This window comes from Myxine glutinosa, chromosome 2 (genome assembly GCF_964187855.1).
Source record: "Myxine glutinosa chromosome 2, kmMyxGlut1.1, whole genome shotgun sequence".
Taxonomy (NCBI): domain Eukaryota; kingdom Metazoa; phylum Chordata; class Myxini; order Myxiniformes; family Myxinidae; genus Myxine; species Myxine glutinosa.
In genome coordinates, this window is record NC_136262.1 from 213,277,619 (window position 1) to 213,296,814 (window position 19,196).

Below are 19,196 nucleotides of genomic sequence, written 5' to 3' on the forward strand. Positions count from 1 at the left end.
ATATACTTCAAGGACAACGGTTGTCGGAGGCTGACCGCATGAATTAAAGTAACAATCAGGGCTGTGAAGGCACATGGAATCAAGTTCAATATCGTTATTCAGAACTTTACATCAGTAGACAGTACCTTGTCACTCAAGGCTTTTGATAAAGTATCCAGTTGAGAAGAACGATTCAAAAGCCGGTTCACAAATCCCCGAATAAGAGATACCGTGGGCTGGAGAACATTTCCAAGAAAGACAGTGTGCGTAAGCAATTTGGAAAGATTTCCTTTATATCCAATATTTCCATATATCCAAAAGGTCAACAATATCAATGGATGCAAAACTATTCAGAGCCAGAGAGAGGTTTATACAGTAGAAACACCATCATGACCTTCCTCCTCTGATTAGGAGCATTGAAGGAACAAATTCAGTGTCTAGTCACTGGAGAAGAAAAGCGAATGTCGACATGGAAAATGAAGAGTTTGACGATGCAAATGGGACCACCACCTCACTGACATTGGGAATAAGTGTGGCTGAACAAGAGTCGAGGAAAACCTATTATCAAAATCAGGGATTCCATTAAGATAAACTGCATCGAGAATATTAAAAGGAACACTACGTGTTTGATCTTGTGTTTAATTTGTATGCAAAATCTCACCTCATGGATGAGCATGATGACAGAGGGTAAATAAAAGGCAATGGACGGACAGTGGATAAATGGGGCCACAGTTGGACCCAACAAGAAAGAGAATGAAAAAAAACAGGAAAAGAGGAGAGAGGAAAGGACAGAGACAGAGAGAGGGAGAGAGCGAGAGACAGAGAGAGGGAGAGACAGAGAGGGACAGAGAGAGGGAGAGAGCGCGAGAGACAGAGAGGAGAGAGGGGGAGTGACAGAGAGGAGAGAGGAGTGACAGAGAGAGAGGGACACAGAGAGAGAGAGAGAGAGAGAGAGAGACAAAGACAAAGACAAAGAGAGAGAGAGACAGAGACAGAGAGAGAGACAGAGACAGAGAGAGAGAGAGAGAGAGAGAGACAGAGAGACAGAGACAGAGACAGAGAGAGACGGAGAGACGGAGAGACGGAGAGGGAGAGACGGAGACACGGAGACACGGGGAGACGGGGAGACGGGGAGATGGAGAGACGGAGAGACGGAGAGACGGAGAGACGGAGAGACGGAGACAGAGAGAGAGAGAGAGAGAGAGAGAGAGAGAGAGAGATGGAATCAGATTTTTTTGTTCAAGGTGTTTTCCTTTTTGACAGGTGTTATTTGACAAGATACAGAGTCAACAACAGATGACTATATATCATGTGAACTCAATGTTGTGTTCAACCATGCGTAAAAGGTTTTCCGTGCTGCACGTGGTATGTATTACATGAGTATTCGTTGAAATGGGGGAAGTGTTGCGAGAATAAAATTGAGGAAATTAAAGGAAGGCAAAAAGGTAAGAAAGGTGCGGAGTGGGAAGGACAGCTCTGGCAGTTTTGCATATGTAATACATAGATGGCCCGGAATAACAAAGAATCGTTTTCCAACAATAAAAAATACATGTTCTTTGGTGAACTTCTTTCCTGATTAATTAGTTAAATTGGTCAACTTTGTCCAATGGCAAAATAAACCTCGTACACAACATAAAGGTGGATGAAAAACTTACAATAAAATTACCTGCGTTATGTGGCCAATTATTTCTCGCATCGTCGATGTTTGAGTGATCTCGGCTTCAAACATCGTTTAGATGAATAATCTTCGAATGGAAAATCTCAAATGAAGATTTCTGTTGGGCACGTTTCCTCCAAGCTACGAGTTCCGGTGACCTTCCCATTGCCTTGATATTTCCCCCTAGTCCAGTTATATTTTATCATAAATGTCAATCCGCATTTAATGGGGGGAGTAGGGGGGTAATATTTCAGGGTCTGGGAAAATGGACAGCTGTGGAAATTTGGATAAGTGTGAAATATTCCGCAGGGAACAATGGCTGTCCCACCATCAGGGATTGTTCGAGTCCGCCCCTCCTCCTCCCCTCGACGCCTCCATTTCTTTTTTAGAAGCAGCTGCTAGTGGGACCAAACAGAGAAAGGGGAAAACAGGCTTCCCGCCATGGAGACGCAGACACGTTGAAGGAGCCAGATGCGAATCCTTTCAGTAACAATTTCACCTGCTCCCCGTGTCAATTGAGCGCTTAGGATGCTAATTGTAATTTCCCTGCATATGTTTGTCGAGGAAGAAGCGGCATTGTGTGGAAAGTGGGGAGGGGGGGGGTGAGGGAATGGGGGGGGGGGGGGGTGGGGGGACGACACTGGATGCACAAAATTGAATGAAAATGTCAATTACATAGACTTTACCTCAGGGAGCCAAAGTGATGTTAAGGAGACCTAGTTACGCCGCACCGGCTGGCAATTGGATCACTGGTTAGAAAATGGCCCGAGGTACCGGACTTGCTGAACACACATTATACGCAGGTAGACCGAGTCCTGCCAAGAATCAAAATAGTAAAAGGTGGTTTTTTTTTTACAGCAAATCTCCGCGATGTGTATTCGGAGGCAGGCGATTGGAACAAGCGGCTTATTCAAATGTTCCAACATGGCCAAACTGACGCATGCAGGAGACGTTGCGGCCATTTTCTTTTATCTCCCCGGCGGAGCTAAGTGACAGCCCCGACACTAATATTTAGGCCTGGAGCACCGAGGGGATGTCCGAATTGGGGGCGAGGGATAGACAGTGTATTTGAATCCACGGCACAGACATTCTCAGGAGGGATCCGATCCTTTGTAGAAATATTAGAGCTACCGAAAAGCTTAACATTGTCGTGAGACCAAATCTTTGGGAATTAGAGGTAAAGCCTTTGTAAAATTTCCTGATTAGTTGGTGCCAACGATGGACATTAGAGAAAGGAGCAAGTGATGTGAACTATTGTGTGAACACATCATGCGTCTGAACGGCAGACAAGCATACCGACTGGACTTTGGAAAAGAAATGCCATTTGAATATATCTGAACAAATGGACGGATTCATGTACGCATAGATCTTCGGATGTAGCGACATGTCCGGCCACTCAAATTGGAGTCGCGATCTGGGGAACATTCGGCCGGAGTGGTTTTGGGTCTCTCGCACAATTGGAAGGGAACATCCATGGAGCACCATCCAGACTCATGCGTTGAGGGTGCTCTGTAACTTGGTAATGATGAGCTTTTTCAGGAACACACAAACTCCATCCGTCAAGCCCACATGGAGAAAAACTGCTTTGACGAAGATTGACTGATTTTGCAAATCTATAGATGCCGTGGTCTCCAAGTGCCACTCCGATCATTTCCATGCATCAGGACACATCCTCAACTGCCAAGAAGACACTCACAGCCCCATCATGGAGGAACAGTCTCAATTATCATCAAATGTCATCTGACATCCCTCCCTCCCTCCCAAGCCACCTCCACCCAAGCTATCCATTGTGAACCACAAGACCTTACATATTCCCCCACCTGTATAAATGTCTTATTTTGATCAAAACTCCAAACTGAAATATCACTCTGGGAATGGAAAGGTCTTTAGGTCTTTAGGAAAGGTCTTTACACCTTATACATGACAGAGAAACAGTTGGAATTTTCTGGGACCTTTGAGATTCAACTACAGGGATCTACACCATAAACAATGCTTCAACAAAACGTATTTAGCAATCTTGTATGAATTCAGACAAAATCAAAGATGGCACGTTTGAGGGCATTGTAGCTAGTGCGTACAGAATGAGCAACTGACTCGCTTTTAATCACATTGCATGCCGCATGTCAACATCGGCATGACAACCGAGAGACACTGGAATGCAATGTCACAATGACATGGAAGAGAAATCAGATGTCAATGGCACATCAATAAATGAGATGCATTGACAAATGTTAACATCACAGGAGCTACAGAGGAAGACACAGACACAAGTTGAAAGAGAATGATGGGTTTTTCATTTAAAACCGGATAAAACTTCCAGCTTAATTGCACAAACTGCATAAAAGCATATTCTGCGCGACTGCGCCTGGTGGATGGGATCCGTGCGGCAATAGCCGGCCTGCTCCCTGAGACCAAAACAGTGAAGTGGTTGATACTCGATGTAAAGATTCGAGTAAACTAATCCTCCTCATTTACCCAAAAATGGATTTGATTTATGGACCTGCCTGATCTAACTCTGTGATGACTATCATCATCATCATTACAATGCCTTATCATGGGTCATCACTATCAGAGTACTGCATTGAGTTTGTAATTTACAGGTGGTGGATTTGCTCAAATTTATTGGTGATCAGTTGTCATATTATCAGGTGAAGCAGGAAAAGCAGCGCACAGGCCTTTAAACTTTAAAGCAATCTACTTAGAAATAACGTATACATGAACTTGCTCAATAATATCAATAATTATTGATTATTGAAAAGTAATATCGGAGTCCTGGTGTTGGCTTAGCGGTTAGGGTGCTGGCTTGGGATCCTAGGATCCTGGGTTCGAATCCCAGTCGATCGCTGAATTAACGCCAGGGGGGTTGACTCAGCCTGTCATCCTTCCGAGGTCGGAAAATTGAGTACCAGCTTGCTGGGATGAATGATCCCAGTGTGTACCCCGGCTTAGAATAGGTACACCGTATCCCTGCGCATTGTAAGAGGCGACTAAGGGTTGGCGTCAGGAAGGGCATCCGGCCATAAAACATTGCCTCAAACAGGGAACCATGATTGTCATGGGGCCCGCAAGGCCAATCCCTGCTCTAGCGGGGAAGAAATGGCCTTTAAAACGATCATTCATTCAATATCAATAATTTATCCTCTGACCCCATCATTCCCATGTTGTTCCTTTCTTCGAGGACTCCAGCAAAAGGGACTGTCTACATATACCACTTATCCAAAAAAGAAGACTTTTTTTTTAACCACTTCTCAAATTGCCCCTCCTTATCTCCTATATATTTAACTTCCTTTTCTCATCTTTATTTTTCTCAATTTACAACCCCTCAGTCTATGAATGCAATATGTATCAACTAGTACAATGACTACTTCCACTGACGGCCCCAAATATTCTCAACGTATTGTGGAGTTGGCAAGGGAAGTTCTTGGCCCAAGTCTCTGATAAACTGCCTGTTCAGGCCTGGCGTTCGACTGGAGATGATTGAGACAGAAATTTTTTGTGTTTAGTTGTGCGTGCCAGGATCTTTGCGAAAGACACTGGGATATTTTAATAATGCAAGAAGAGGAGACACCGAACTTCATATCCATCCGCGTGACGGCACACTTTGTCATGCAACGTTTTGCCTGTGAACCCTCAATCGGACAGTGTATAGTTAGGTCTGGAATCAAACCCAAACTAGACGGTACATACCTCCAAGCAATACTGTATTTACAGTATATGCTCCAATTTAAATTTGATTTTTTTTCCCCTCCGTTTCGAGAATACCAATGATTGAAAATGGTAGAACCGATCACCAAAGGTCCATATTCCCAACCACCAGGTCGGAACCTGTTGTATGGCATAGAACAACAACAACAACAACAACAACAACACCACACACCACTGCTCCAGTCGACACACTACATGTTCACTACAGTTATCCATATCCATACATATCCAGTCTGCCTCACAATGGACAACGACAAACAAAAAGCCTTAGCTTTTGGTATGCTATGTCACGTAAGAATCCATGGTACCAAATGAGCAGGTACTCAAGATGTCAGCTTATGATTGGATCACATTAAGAAAAGGCCCTCACTGAATATGGGTCAGAGGAACGCAATTAACCTCAATTTAATTCCCAGCATCTAGTTTTCTATCACTCCAGATGTCTCCATGAATATCCCATCAGGCTCAAGAGCAGCTTTGAACCGGAATTATAATGGCGTTCACTCGTCCCAAGCTGTCCAATGCTTCCAACTATATTTCTGACCCCACAAGCATCCTTTGTGGCTCCTCAAACAGCTTTGTCCACAATTTCTCGGTTCACAGTAAAGTGAGGAGAAAGCGAGTAGAAGGCAATGCAATAATGATGGGGCAGTCAAACATGATGTGGATGCAACAAGCAAGGGCGTGAATGACCAGTTGGTGGAGAGAAGAGCGAGGAAGAAAGATAGAGAGAGACAGACAGCGAGTAACTGGGGTAGGAGTAACTGGGGTAGATAAGAGGAGGTTAATGGGAGAAGAAAGATCACAAGTAAGCATGGAGGATGACTTGAGATGCCGGAGTACTGCCAGCTTGAAGCCCCGAGAGTAAGAGTGTGACTGAACCCATTGAGAAAGAAAGCTTCGGAAGCAGAAAAGAGAAACAAAGGAGTGAAGGTGAACAGTAAAGCCTAAATTTTGGAAGGAAAACAAAGAGGGAGTTACTGGATGAAAAATCCTTAATGGTCTGTGAAGGGACAGATGCTGGAAAAAGCAGGAAGAGCAAGATCAGAAGAGAGATGGTGGGTAGGAAAATAGCTGTCTGCAATGAGAGAGGTGCAAGTCCTCTACCTGGCCTCCTGGTGGTAGATGCCAATGATTTTCAGAGCTCTGGACTCCAAAGCATCCAGAAGAGAGCTGCGGTACCAGTCCAAAAGGGAGAGCAGTACTACATCAAGCTACAGACAAACTTTATGATCTGTGAGAAGTTCAGCTTAACCAAGGAAAGACTACAAGATGTCTAATTTGCAGCTTAACTTGCAGATTGGAAAGATAGCCAGGTCGGAAAGATGGGCAAGTTGGAAATTGGCTAAGTTGGAGTGGTTTACATCAAGGAAAGGTTGGAAAGATCTTATGTCACGAAAAGACCCTGGCTAACAGTAAAACCTAGAAGTTTGAAGGATTGACGTTTTTCTAAATGATACTCACAGAGGCAAAAATAATGGATTGGCCAGTCAATTATTCCGCAGACACAGTAAGAAAGTGAGAAATGTCTGGATTGAATGACATGCTCCAGGTGTCAGACCAGTTTAAAAAAAATCTTTTCCAGGTCTACTGAGAGGGCTGCAGGTGCTGTAAATCAATCAGTGATGGAATGGGTTACAAAATACATGTATGAAACAAAATAATATTAAATAATCTATTCTCTTAGGTCTCATGGACTTTCCTTGCTGTTCTCAACCTGCATTTTCTTTCACCACAAACAGGTTAGTCTGCTTGTAATCCTCTATGCCTTCCTGTCCCCGAAGCTCTCCATTGCTCTGCAGCCTCTCCAGGTTGCATGTGTTCATCCGGGATTCCATTATTCAGCATCGTCCCAAATCTAAGCTTTAGGCTCACCAACATTCTTTCCCCCCAATCCTCTTATATCATGTTTGTGAAATAATCTCCCAAAGTCTGTCCCTTCTCACACTTCCCTTCTTTAATTCAAGGCAATGGCCTTTTACCATCTCATTGGGTCTCACATACCCAGAAATTAACTTTCATAGTCTCAATAACCCTTGCCCACTCTGTCGCCTTTTGGCCTGTCTTGACTTGTCCTTCCTGCCCTTTTAAAAGCCTTTCTCATCGTTTAACTGTTGTTTTTTTCATCTCTTAAATGCTTTTTATCTGTGTATTCTTTGCCCACATTTTCTCTCTTCCCCATTGTGAGTTCATCAACCTTCTTCCCTCAGTCATCCAGCTCATTTATAAACCTTGACCTCTACATAAATAAAAAGCATAAATAAATAAAAAAGAAATAAATAAAGAAAGCTAGATATCTGCGGTCACAAAATAATTGCAATGGGTAGGCCTCCCCATAATGGCCATATTTTTTTCAGACCACCATTTGACTGACCTTCACCATTTAGGGATAACTTACGAAATGTGTCCCCATCTACAATCTATCCATAAAACTCAACATCATGAAAGTTGGAAGAAAAATATGAAAGTTATGATTATAAAGGTGTTTTTTGGTAATTAGGTCATGATCCGAAAAGGTAGGTTTAATAAGGACACAAAACAAATATCAGGTGCACAACTTCAATGCAGGTCGACCATTATGATGCAAGGACATCTTGGAAGGCCTAGGGGTCTTAGAGATTCTGTATTCGCAAAATTGAGTGATGACAAAAAAATGCGTTTTTATTTTTTTCAGAATACCATTTTACCTTCAACAAACTCAAAGGGTAATGTAAATTAACATAAATGTGCCTTACTCGACTATCTAGAGAGGGCAATTTGGTTCCGATCGGACAAAAATTAGTTGAGTTATGGTTAAAAATGCATATTTTCTATAATTACGTCATGACCGCAAAATGAGGTCAATGTCAAAAAAATATGCCGAATTAGGTCGAATATACTTTTTATTCTCATTATTGATGCAAAATTGCATTCTGAAAATCCCAGCTGGCTCCGAGACTTAGATATTGACAGAAAAAAAAGGAAGAAAAACAAGGAGCTGATTGATATACTCTCGGTCCCATGCCATTTGGATGGTTTGGATGGAAACGAACACACACGAACACACACGAACGAACACACACACACACACACACACACACACACACACACACACACACACACACACACACACACACACACACACACACACACCTCTAAGCTGTCTATTTAACAAGAAACAAGGCAAGAGAGCCTTACAAATATCGTACATTAGCCAAGTTACAAAACTTATATGGTGGTTTTGTCGTCCTTGGGGTCTGAGGAACTTTGAGCTCCCATAAAAGATTGGGTGCACTAATTGTAGAAACAAATCCTGCAACAGGTATAAGCATCCCCCTACCCTGCTTATACAGTGCCTATAGAAAGAAAGGGGGATGCTTAATAAAACCAGAACGCTCTTGATGGAGAGCATACCTCCGCCAGGCTGAGGAGTTTACATTTTGTATCCCAACGATAGACCAGATCTGGATTCAGACCTGAACCAAAATCTAATCGATTCAACCTTAGCACACTCCAAACTCATCCACCTAGTTTTGTCATAAGTCATCCACAACTTTTTGAGATATAGTGCATAGTGCTATACAGTATATAATTTTTGGTCCTATCTCTCAATAGTGAAGAATCATTTTAATAACTTTTAGTAGCCGGATCTCGATCTTCACCAAAATCTAATCAATTCCTCCTCATCACATGCACAAACTCTCCACCAAAATTCGTCTGAATTCGTCCACAACCTTTTGAGATATACTGTTCGCAGACAGACAGACAAACAGATAGCATGGGGGTGAAAACATAATCTACATCAACCTTGGGCGGTGGAGGTAATAAAAGACAGAAGTGCCAGTGAAGATATAAGATTAAAAACAGATATAAACAAGAAAGAGCAATCAGAGATTGCAGCCCTCGTCAGGACATGTATATGTGTGGTGTATTTTTTGTGGTGTTTCGGATAAGGTTAGTTTTTATATCCAAGAAGGCTGCCAAATCATGTGACCTACAGTCACGTGAAAAAGTAAGTACACCCCATGTAAAGTTTTGACTTTTTCAACATATTTCAACATACAGCTGTTTGATCTTCATTTCAACAATATTGATAGATAAAGGTGATATAATATAACAAATATCATGAAACATTTACATTTTGTAGTCCATTGTATAATTTAAATAAACATAAATGCAAATTTCGCATGTGGAAAAAGTAAGTACACCCTTGGCTCTAATAGGTGGTATTGCCCCCTTTGGCAGAAACAACCTCAAGTAGGCGTTTCTTATAACTGTCTACCAGTCTCTCACATCGACTGGGAGAAATTTTTGCCCACTCCTCCATGCAGAATTCTTTCAGCTGTGCGATGTTTGAGGGGTTTCTTGCATGTCCAGCTCGTTTCAAATCCCCCCACAACATCTCGATGGGATTTAGATCCGGGCTTTGACTTGGCCATTCCAGAACCCTCCATTTCTTTATTTTCAGCCATTCCTTGGTGGATTTACTGGTATGTTTAGGGTCATTGTCAAGTTGCAAGGTCCACCTTCGGTTCAGCTTCAACTTCCCGACAGATGGCCTCACATTATCATCAAGCACCCTCTGGTACAATGAAGAATTCATAGTGGATTCTAGGATGGTGAGCTGCCCAGGCCCTGATGCAGCAAAGCTGCCCCAAACCATAATATTTCCACCACCATTCTTTACAGTTGGTATCAGGTTCTTGTGGTCAAATGCTGTCTTTGGTTTTCGCCAAACATGTCTTCTGGTACTGTAGCCAAATAGCTCTACCTTTGACTCATCTGTCCAGAGCACATTGTACCAGAAGTGCTGGTCTTTGCCGAGGTGTTCATTGGCAAACTATAGTCTTGCCCTGATGATCTTTCTGGACAGCAAAGGTTTCCTCCTGGCACACCTCCCATGTAGATCAAATTTGTGCAGCCTCTTTCTAATGGTAGACTCGTGCACTTTGACATCAACAGTGGCAAGAGCTACCTGTAGGTCCCGTGATGACATTCTGGGGTTCTTAGAGACTTCTTTCAGCATCTTGCGGTCTGCTCTCGGGCTGAACTAGCTGGGGCAGCCTGGCCTGAACAAGTTGGCAGTTGTTTGGAATCTTCTCCACTTGTAGATGATCTTCCGGACAGTCGAATGATTGATTTCAAATTGTTTGGAGATCTTTTAAAATCCCTTCCCAGACTCGTAGGCATCTATAACCTTCTTTGTGAACGCCTCAGAGAGCTCTTTTGATCTAGGCATGGTGACGCCGCACACTTCAACAACAAAGAGCAAACCAAAATAAATGTCTGAGGTTTAAATAAGACAGGTTCCTCCAAGATTCTCTCCAACGATGTTCTAATCATTTGCACCTGAGCAAGTGCACCTGATTCTAATTTTAGGTATTTGAAGTAGTGATAAATGTAGGGGTGTACTTACTTTTTCCACATGCGAAATTTGCATTTATGTTTATTTAAATTATACAATGGACTACAAAATGTAAATGTTTCATGATATTTGTTATATTATATCACCTTTATCTATCAATATTGTTGAAATGAAGATCAAATAGCTGTATGTTGAAATATGTTGAAAAAGTCAAAACTTTACATGGAGTGTACTTACTTTTTCACGTGACTGTATTACGTCACCACTTTCACTTTCAGAGAAACAATTTTTTAAAATATTTTCCTTAAATCCAACATGGCTGCCAAACCATTTGACTGATGACGTTTTTTTTCAACATTATATCACCATGGGTAGTCAAACATATGGTTAAAGTTTCACATTGATCTGTTCAATGCTTTCAGAGGAGGATAATCATTTTATTTGTTCAATTTTTACAAAGAATCCAATATGGCTGCCAGACCGTGTGACATATGACTTAATAGTTTTCAAACTTTATTCCCCAATGCTAGTAGATAATGTGTGTGGAGTTTTGCATCGATCTAGTAAGCTGTTCTGGAAAAGAAGATTTTTGAAGATTTTCATTTTCAATCCAATATGGCTGCTGAACCATGTGACCGATGACGTCATTGATTTAATTCTCACATACAATGTATGTGTAGACCACACTCAAGAAATTTCAAACTGATCGGATCAAGTGTTGTACTTGTTTAATTGTGACATCATAATGAAGGCACCGATGACATCATCATGAATATATGTTGTTCCCTATGGGAAGTACTTGACAATGAGTAATATTTCAATTTTTTTCCATTGACTGGTTTTGGGGATATAAAGGTGCAAAGTTTTTCCAAGATGGCGCCCATACCACATGACCTATGACGTCATAATTATCATTAAAAATTCTACATGAGGGGGTGCTCCTATGGTGAAAATTTTGTGTCAATCGGAACAATGGTTGCAGAAAAAAAGGTTAGTCACGTTCTCTGCAGACAAACAAACAGACAAACACAAACAAATGGACCCAAATGCAATAACCTCCTCTGGCGAGGATAACGAGAAAGCCACTCGGTAGGGCACACACCTTTGCCAATCTGAACAGTTTACGTTTTGTATCCCACTGATCCAATGCTCCAATGATTGCTGTTTGATGCTCATGTCTTGTACCGTGATCCTGGAGTGTGCGCACATTCCACGGCACCAATTGCAGATCGAGATTGACTTTAGTAGGCAGACAGAGGTTATGTTTTTACTGCTGTCTGGTTTTCTGATTATCTGTCTCTCTGTCTGTGAGCTGGATATCGCAAAATGGTATGGACAGATTCCGACAAAATTTGGTGGACAGGTTGGGTGTGTGACACGGACAAATTGATTAGATTTTGGTTCAGGTCTGGATCCAGATCCGGCCTATCAGTGGCATACAAAACGTAAACTGTTCAGCCTTGCGGAGATATGCGCTCTACCGAATGCCGTTTTAGTTTTGATGGTGTTTTCATTCTACGTTGTTTCGACTGCAGAGCTAGATACCCACCCCACCCCACCTTCTCTCATTGGAGAGAGCAGCATAGATCCTGAAGAGGCCTGCTCTGTCACCTAAGCAGGACACAGACGTCAATGGTGCCCCCTTGCCAAAGACAAACGGCCATCACACTTGGGCCGCCTGCATGCAATGCTTGTGACTGGGGACTCCCATCAGTATCCTCTACTTGTCCCGTCGCCACAGGGCTTGGATGAGGGTGTGGGTAGGGGCCGTTGAAGTCAAGGCCACGATACACCTGTATAAAGGATGAATTTAAGTAAAGATGGCTTGTGTGCGGCAACATCCCTACCCTCTCTTCCCTATGCGGATCATGTGTCTAGAGGTGTGCGGCGGCACTACATGCTAGACGGCGTACAACAGACACGGCACACTGACCAGAAAAATAAGCGATGGTGTCATCAACTGCTCTTCAAGGCCAAGGTGACCACAGCTGCCTGTAAAAATGCGCTACACCGCCATATTAACTGCCAACGTTGTATCTTCCAATTACATTTGACTTATGTCTGCGGTTGCTTTGACCAAGTGTCAGGGCATGTTCACACACTGGCCGGCCATAACACGGGGTCTTCGGGGGAGACACTCCTCCAGCCAGAGCTCCTTTAGTTCACCTAATCGCAAGGCCAGGATATCCAGGTTGCACCATCATGATGAGGTGGAGCTGGCAGGTTGTGATTGACGATTCGCTAGTGAAGGATATTTTATATACATACACGCATGTTGTCTATAAGAGCTCGCCTTACTCGCTATAAATGCAAAAGAGCTCCCTCCACCCTCTCCCCAGGGCTGAGAAAAGCTCAAAGGGAAAGGAACAAATTAAGTGGTAGACGTGTTACAATTGTGGTGATCTGTGGCTCATGAAACATAGAATGGTATGAAACAAAACTGCACAAACCTGGAAAATATACAAAAAATACTTTGTCAATTGCACGACCAGTTTTGGGTTTTTTTCGAAAAATAACAACAATCGCGAGAGAATAAACTTACTGTGTGTGATGTAGAGTTTGCTATTCGAGTTAAAAAAAGAGAAAGCAGGTATTTAATGTCAAGTCACTTGGAACCAACTGGTGAATTTATATCCGTTTGAATTTTCTTTATGAAATCGGCCTCAATATGAGCAGTGAATAGTTTCGGGGCAAAACATTGTATATCCTATAAATAGGCCAAAAGTGGCAGCCTGTAAAACTCAACATTATACCATAAAAAGACTATTCCATATCTTGATCCGACGACATCAATCGTATACATTTCAAAGGAATCCTTTGGCAACTCTTGTGACATAAGTTCTTTCCTTCAGTGCCTCCGGCTCAAAGAGGATTTTGTACATATCTTGGGTGAATATATATTAGGGAACATACAAAACAATGACATATGCGATTCAAGCATGGAGTCAAAGTATCACGTGGCAAGTGCTCAGATGGGAATAGCACTGGAGTGATGTGGTGAACGTTGCATTGCAGATAACTTTCTCAAGTGACTTTTAGGATGCCTTTCTGAAAACTTATTGCTCACCTCTCGTGATTAGAAACTCAAATTAATTAATCGATACAACAAGAGACCTGTTTGACTGTGTGTTTGTCGGCATTTTTCTCAGAAATGGCGAAACGGAACTTCATCAAACTTTCAGAGGGTCATCAGTGAGTGCCGGGGAGTGTTTGAGGCTGAAATTATTTTTGAAAAATTTGAAGAAAAAAAAAATTAGATTTTTCTAGGAATTTTTTTTTTTTTATCGCTTTATTGTGCCTGAGCTTTTGTAGCTACGTGAAAGGTAATATGAAATGATCCCCAATTAGTGTCTATGTGTGTGTGATATAATATGAAATGTACGTTTTCCTTAGTGGGTGCAGGGGAGCATTTTAGGCACACACAAAAAAATACCAAAAAAAACATCGATTTCATCAAATTGCCAAAAGGATTAGAACATCACCGGGCAACGACGAGTACTCCTGCTAGTGCATTATAAACTAGACCGCCACTCGGTAGAGCGCAAATCTCCGCCAGGTTGAACAGTTTACGTTTTTATGTCCAAATGGTAGGCCGAATCTGGATTGGGACCTCAACCAAAATCGAATTGGCTTGTTCTTGTCACTTACCCAACTCATCCATCAAGTTTTGTCAAAATCCGTCCACAAATTTTTGAAATATCATGCTATATATCGTTTTTGGCCCTATCACTCCATGGTGCAGAATCACTTAAAAGAATTAAAAAATTCTCGTACGCAGATCCGTATTCAGATCTTCACCGAAATCGAATCGATTTGCCCTCGTCACACACCTAACCTGTCTACCAAGTTTCGTCCGAATCTGTCCACAACTTCTTGAGACATCCTGCTATATATCGTTTTTTGCTATCACTCAATGGTGAAGAATGAATTAAAATAACTTAAAACTTTTTTAGTCCAGAACTTTTTTGAGATATCCTGTTCACAGACAGACAGACAAACACACATACATACATACAAACAAACAGACAGGGGTGAAAACATAATCTCTGTACACCTTTGGTGGCGGAGGTAATGAAATGTGGATGTGACAGCTGTGAAGGGCCAAACAACCTCTTGATGCTTTTGACTTACTTTGACACACTTTGACTAAAATAACACTGATATCGCTTGCATACTTAATCCTATCATTACTGTGAAGGTAGAAATGTATTGCCTTCATTTGTTGAAATCAAAAGGGACCTTCAAAATGTGATTGTAGATCCAAGCGGTTGTTGAATTCGCCGATATTATAGTGCTCCCATCTGAGCACTTGTTAAGGTGACAATTATAATGATCACCTCGTCAGGCCGATGCCGGTTCTCCCTTTCTCTCGCTGCCGCGCCGATGGCCGCCTTTCCCTCGCTCGGTGCTCTTCGTACCACAGGGGGTAGCTCGCCGCCCGACGTTTCCAGCAACTTTACTACGATCGCCTTAGCATCGCCATATGCCTTCAGGTCTGCGAGAGAGTGTGGCTGCCCCTTGGTGGGCTCCATCGCCATGCCGGGGGCCTTCTCAACCGTAGGGTTGGCATCGCCTGTCGAGCTCCTAACACCATCGCCTGCCAGACGGGGACATCAGTGGTAAATTTCCTTACATTGTGTGATGACGGGGGGGGGGAAATAATATTGCTTGTTGCTCAAAGGTTTGTGTTTAAAGTTATTGCATCTAATCATTGGCGAATTATTTCACCTAAAGAATTGGCAAATAAACTGCCAAACTTGTTACACAAGTAAAAACTGCAGCAGGGGATGCCATTATGGTGCGATGCCAGTAGCGGGAGCTACATGGTGGATCACACCATCCTGCAAAGCGGACATTAATCCAGCTGTTCTTTCTGAGGTGTGGTCATGAAAGATGTAAAGTATCTTTCACAAGAGCAGACAACTTAGCGTGTGCAAGCATGGCCTACATTTCCCTGGACAGGTTGGGTTGACCAGCTTGCCTTGTTCCGATCCTCCTTGATACAGAGCTAGGCCTCAATAGTCCCCCTGGGGCTTTATCTAATGACAGCATATCAGATTAGCAAGCTGAAACAAAGGGGAAAGGCATTGTTTTTTTTAACTGTAGAGAGAAACAATGCATTTGTAGGGATATAATTGAATGTTTGTATGAAAAACGAACAGGAGGGGGAAGAGGATATGGTGATGTCAAGCTGTGACATGGAGTCATTTCCAAATTGGGGGTTCACTCTTATAATGGAGTTTGTATTGTCGTTTATTAGCGATGCTCGTGCAATCAACTTCAAACCTATTTCCGCAGCAAGAACTGTCATGAGTTATTTCTTTTTTGTATACAAAATCTTTACTGCCATGGAAGAGCGAGGTGACGGAGGAGAAAACAGCAGCGACTGACAATGGAGCGTTGAGGTCACAGTTGACACAATAGGCGAGGGAATGAATGGACAGGAAAAGAGAAAGGAGGTGAGGAAACAGTAACCTGCATTTAGAGAGTTGTGCAAGGAAGGGATATTGGGGCAGAAACAAAAATGGGGGTAGGTTTTCCAAAGCAGCAGAGAGGATATTTATGTAGACGAGGAGACGAGGCCTAAGCCACTGCCTTGGGGGCACTCCAGTTTCCAATGTGTTAGGAGAGGAGAGGGTTTCATTGATAACAATGCATTGACTGCATAAGCGGAGGAAGATGGAAGGTCATATATAAAAGAGGCCTTATTGAATGCCACAGGCCACCAGCTTGGCAAGCAGAGCAGGATGCTAAACTCTGTCGAATGAATGCCGGAGACAGTTCCTGATCTCTTGTTTGAGATTTGGAACCTCCAATCATTACTGAGAGAGAAACAGCAGAATGTTCAGTGTTGAGTGCAGTTATGACAGAATCCCAAATGATGGTCAGAGATCAGGCTGTTTGAAAAAAAGAAAAAAAAGATGGCATCAGGATAAATGACACCATGAGCAGAAGAACATGATACCACGATTACTTATAATTTGAAGCACTATTTGAAGTTGATAGGATCCGTTTTTGTAGCCATCTTGTGGATGAGAGTTATGTTGACTGACTTTCAGGTAGATGTTTTGTAGCTATAGGTGAAGGACAGGCTGATGAGCGCAGACAGAGGACCAACAAGAGCAGAACAACATGATTTGAGAACACGAGGACTGATTTAATGTCGGCTCATTGCCGAAGCAGGGTAGAAGCTGGACAGAACTTCCTCTACAATCTCAGTGGAGGAAGACACACAGATCAGTAGACAGTGGGTAAGATGGGCACAGAGTGAGATTGGTTAGGGTCTTGGGGATTGGAGGCAAACACTAAGTTGAGAAATTCTGCTTTAACTTAAGCAGAGTCTGCAGTGGTGCAGTTTGAGGTAAGGGAAAGGGGGAGATTGGGGAGGGGGGTTGGGATAGAGAAGCATACACCACAGACGGATCGACAAGCGGCATAACGACTTTATGGAAGAAGACTGGTTGAAGGGTTAGGCCTGAAGATTCGCAAGACTACGCTTTCTGGTCTGTCTAGGCATGGACACACACTTGTTACGAGCATTATAAAATGAACTCTGTTGGGTTAACCTTCCATGTTGAGAAATCAAGCTGCTCGACTGCAACCACCTTGCATAGATTTCAATGTACCGGCGCCAAACAGATGCCACATTCAGGTTGAGATCAACCGGTACATGAAGGTAGACTTTTGTGAAGGTATTCCCAGGCAGAATCAATATCAGGTGCTGTGGAAATGGCAACACAATCCTTCTGAGAGAAGGAACATTGTCGTCCCCATCAGTTGCTTGTACAAACAGTCATATTGTGCATCGTTGAAGTTGCTCCCTCACAATAACCAGAGATATGGACTTTTGCCAGAACATGGTCAGAGGAACTAATAGAGACAGATGAGGGATATGAGAGGTTGGATGGAAAGTTAGTCATTATCAAGTCAACGAGGGAGTCATGTACCAATTGCAGAAATTTGATTGGGAACTTTGCAGATTAGATCAGACCCACAGAGATGACATGGCTGCCTGTTTCAGAGTTAACACCTAGCCAGATGGCTTGGTGGCAAGTTTACATCTCCTCAGATGAAGAACAGAGAGTTAGGATGGATGGTTATGAGTTGATAATTGAGAACAGAAATTCAGGTAGATATGGAGTCATCATCATTTAGTGAATGGCATGAACAAATACTACACGCAATTAAATGGTTGTGGAGAGAGAGATAGATATATATATATATATCTCTCTCCCAATATATATATATACCTTTCGATTTCAGGAGTTTCATAATCTATTAAAAACCCAGCTCGTGGTTCGTACCTTTAAATTCACCCAACTCCGTCGCCTGTACGTTGTTCCCAGAAGAGTCACCCATGAGCTCAGCTCTACTTTCTCCTTGCTCTGTTAAGAAATCACATACAGGCCAGAATCATGATGACACAAAGTTTGAAACTCAGCACAACATGTTTCCTACCATGATGAACATAAATAATAAGCAGTCGATAAAACCCAAAAAGCACATATTAAATAATTTTATAAAGAGCAGGTGTCTTCTATGATTAAGCAGTTTCCACAAAGAACAGGTATGTCCTTTCACGGATGATTGTGACATCATTAAAAAAAACTTCTGCTTGTGATTTTTAAACGTCTGACATGATAAACTTGTGATTGGCAAACATACACACCATACTTTAATAAATACAATCAGCACTCCTGCTATTTTATTTATCTATAATTTATAAATACCAAGTACTCCATAAAAGGAAGAGGAAAACGTTGGCAATTTTTTTTTTTTGTATACAAGATCGAGGCTCATGTAAGAGCAAACATTAATCACAAAAAAACATAAACGGACACATAAAACGTATAATAAAGGGAGCGGAAGACAAGATGGGGAGAGAGAGGGAAGGACATTGTGAGATCTGTGGGAGGGAGTGGGCTTGGGGGAAGGGGGCAGGGAAAGTGGGGGGAGGGGGGTGGGAGAGTTATAAAACAAATGTTCACTGCTAGGACTCCCAAGAAAGAAGTCGGTATTTCAAAAAGGTGGATCTGGGGTAAATTAACAGGGGTAGAAAAGATCAAGGTTTTGGATGGAGGAAGATAAGAGATGGTGGTGGAGAATCATAAACAAGAGAATCAGAAACAAAAACAAGTACAGATATATTCAAAGTACCCGTCCCCATGCCAAATAAATAAATAAATAACATCCTCCAGTGTGCGGCATTGCCGGGGCCTTAGGCGCCCCGGCGATTCCGCCATGCAGCACATAGGGACGGTATTGAGAGGGAGAGGTGTACAATAATGTCAGACCCCGCTATTCGCGGTTCCGCTATTCACGGTTCCGCTATTCACGGTTCTGCTATTCATTGTTCCGCTATTTGCAGGTGATAAAATGTGACCTGTTTCTCTATTTGCGGATAAGTGTCCTGCAAATTCACGGTTTTTATTTCTATTCACAGCCATGTTCCGCGAAATCGCAGGGTATTGTTTCCTATTCGTGGTCGTGTTCTGCGAATTCACGGGTTTT

The 19,196-nt window shown here is 42.5% G+C and overlaps 1 protein-coding gene across 2 annotated transcripts in view; it reads right to left on the reverse strand.

Annotated features, from left to right (window-relative positions):
* LOC137420876 (uncharacterized) overlaps positions 1-19,196 on the reverse strand; it is a 129,513-nt gene that overhangs the window by 18,378 nt on the left and 91,939 nt on the right. For both annotated transcript variants that reach the window (XM_078772220.1, XM_078772219.1), the window contains exons 6-7: positions 17,990-18,070; positions 15,023-15,282 (exon numbers count right to left, since the gene is read on the reverse strand). In XM_078772220.1, coding sequence (XP_078628346.1) covers positions 15,023-15,282; positions 17,990-18,070 — 341 coding nt within the window. The remainder of the gene's footprint in view (positions 1-15,022; positions 15,283-17,989; positions 18,071-19,196) is intronic.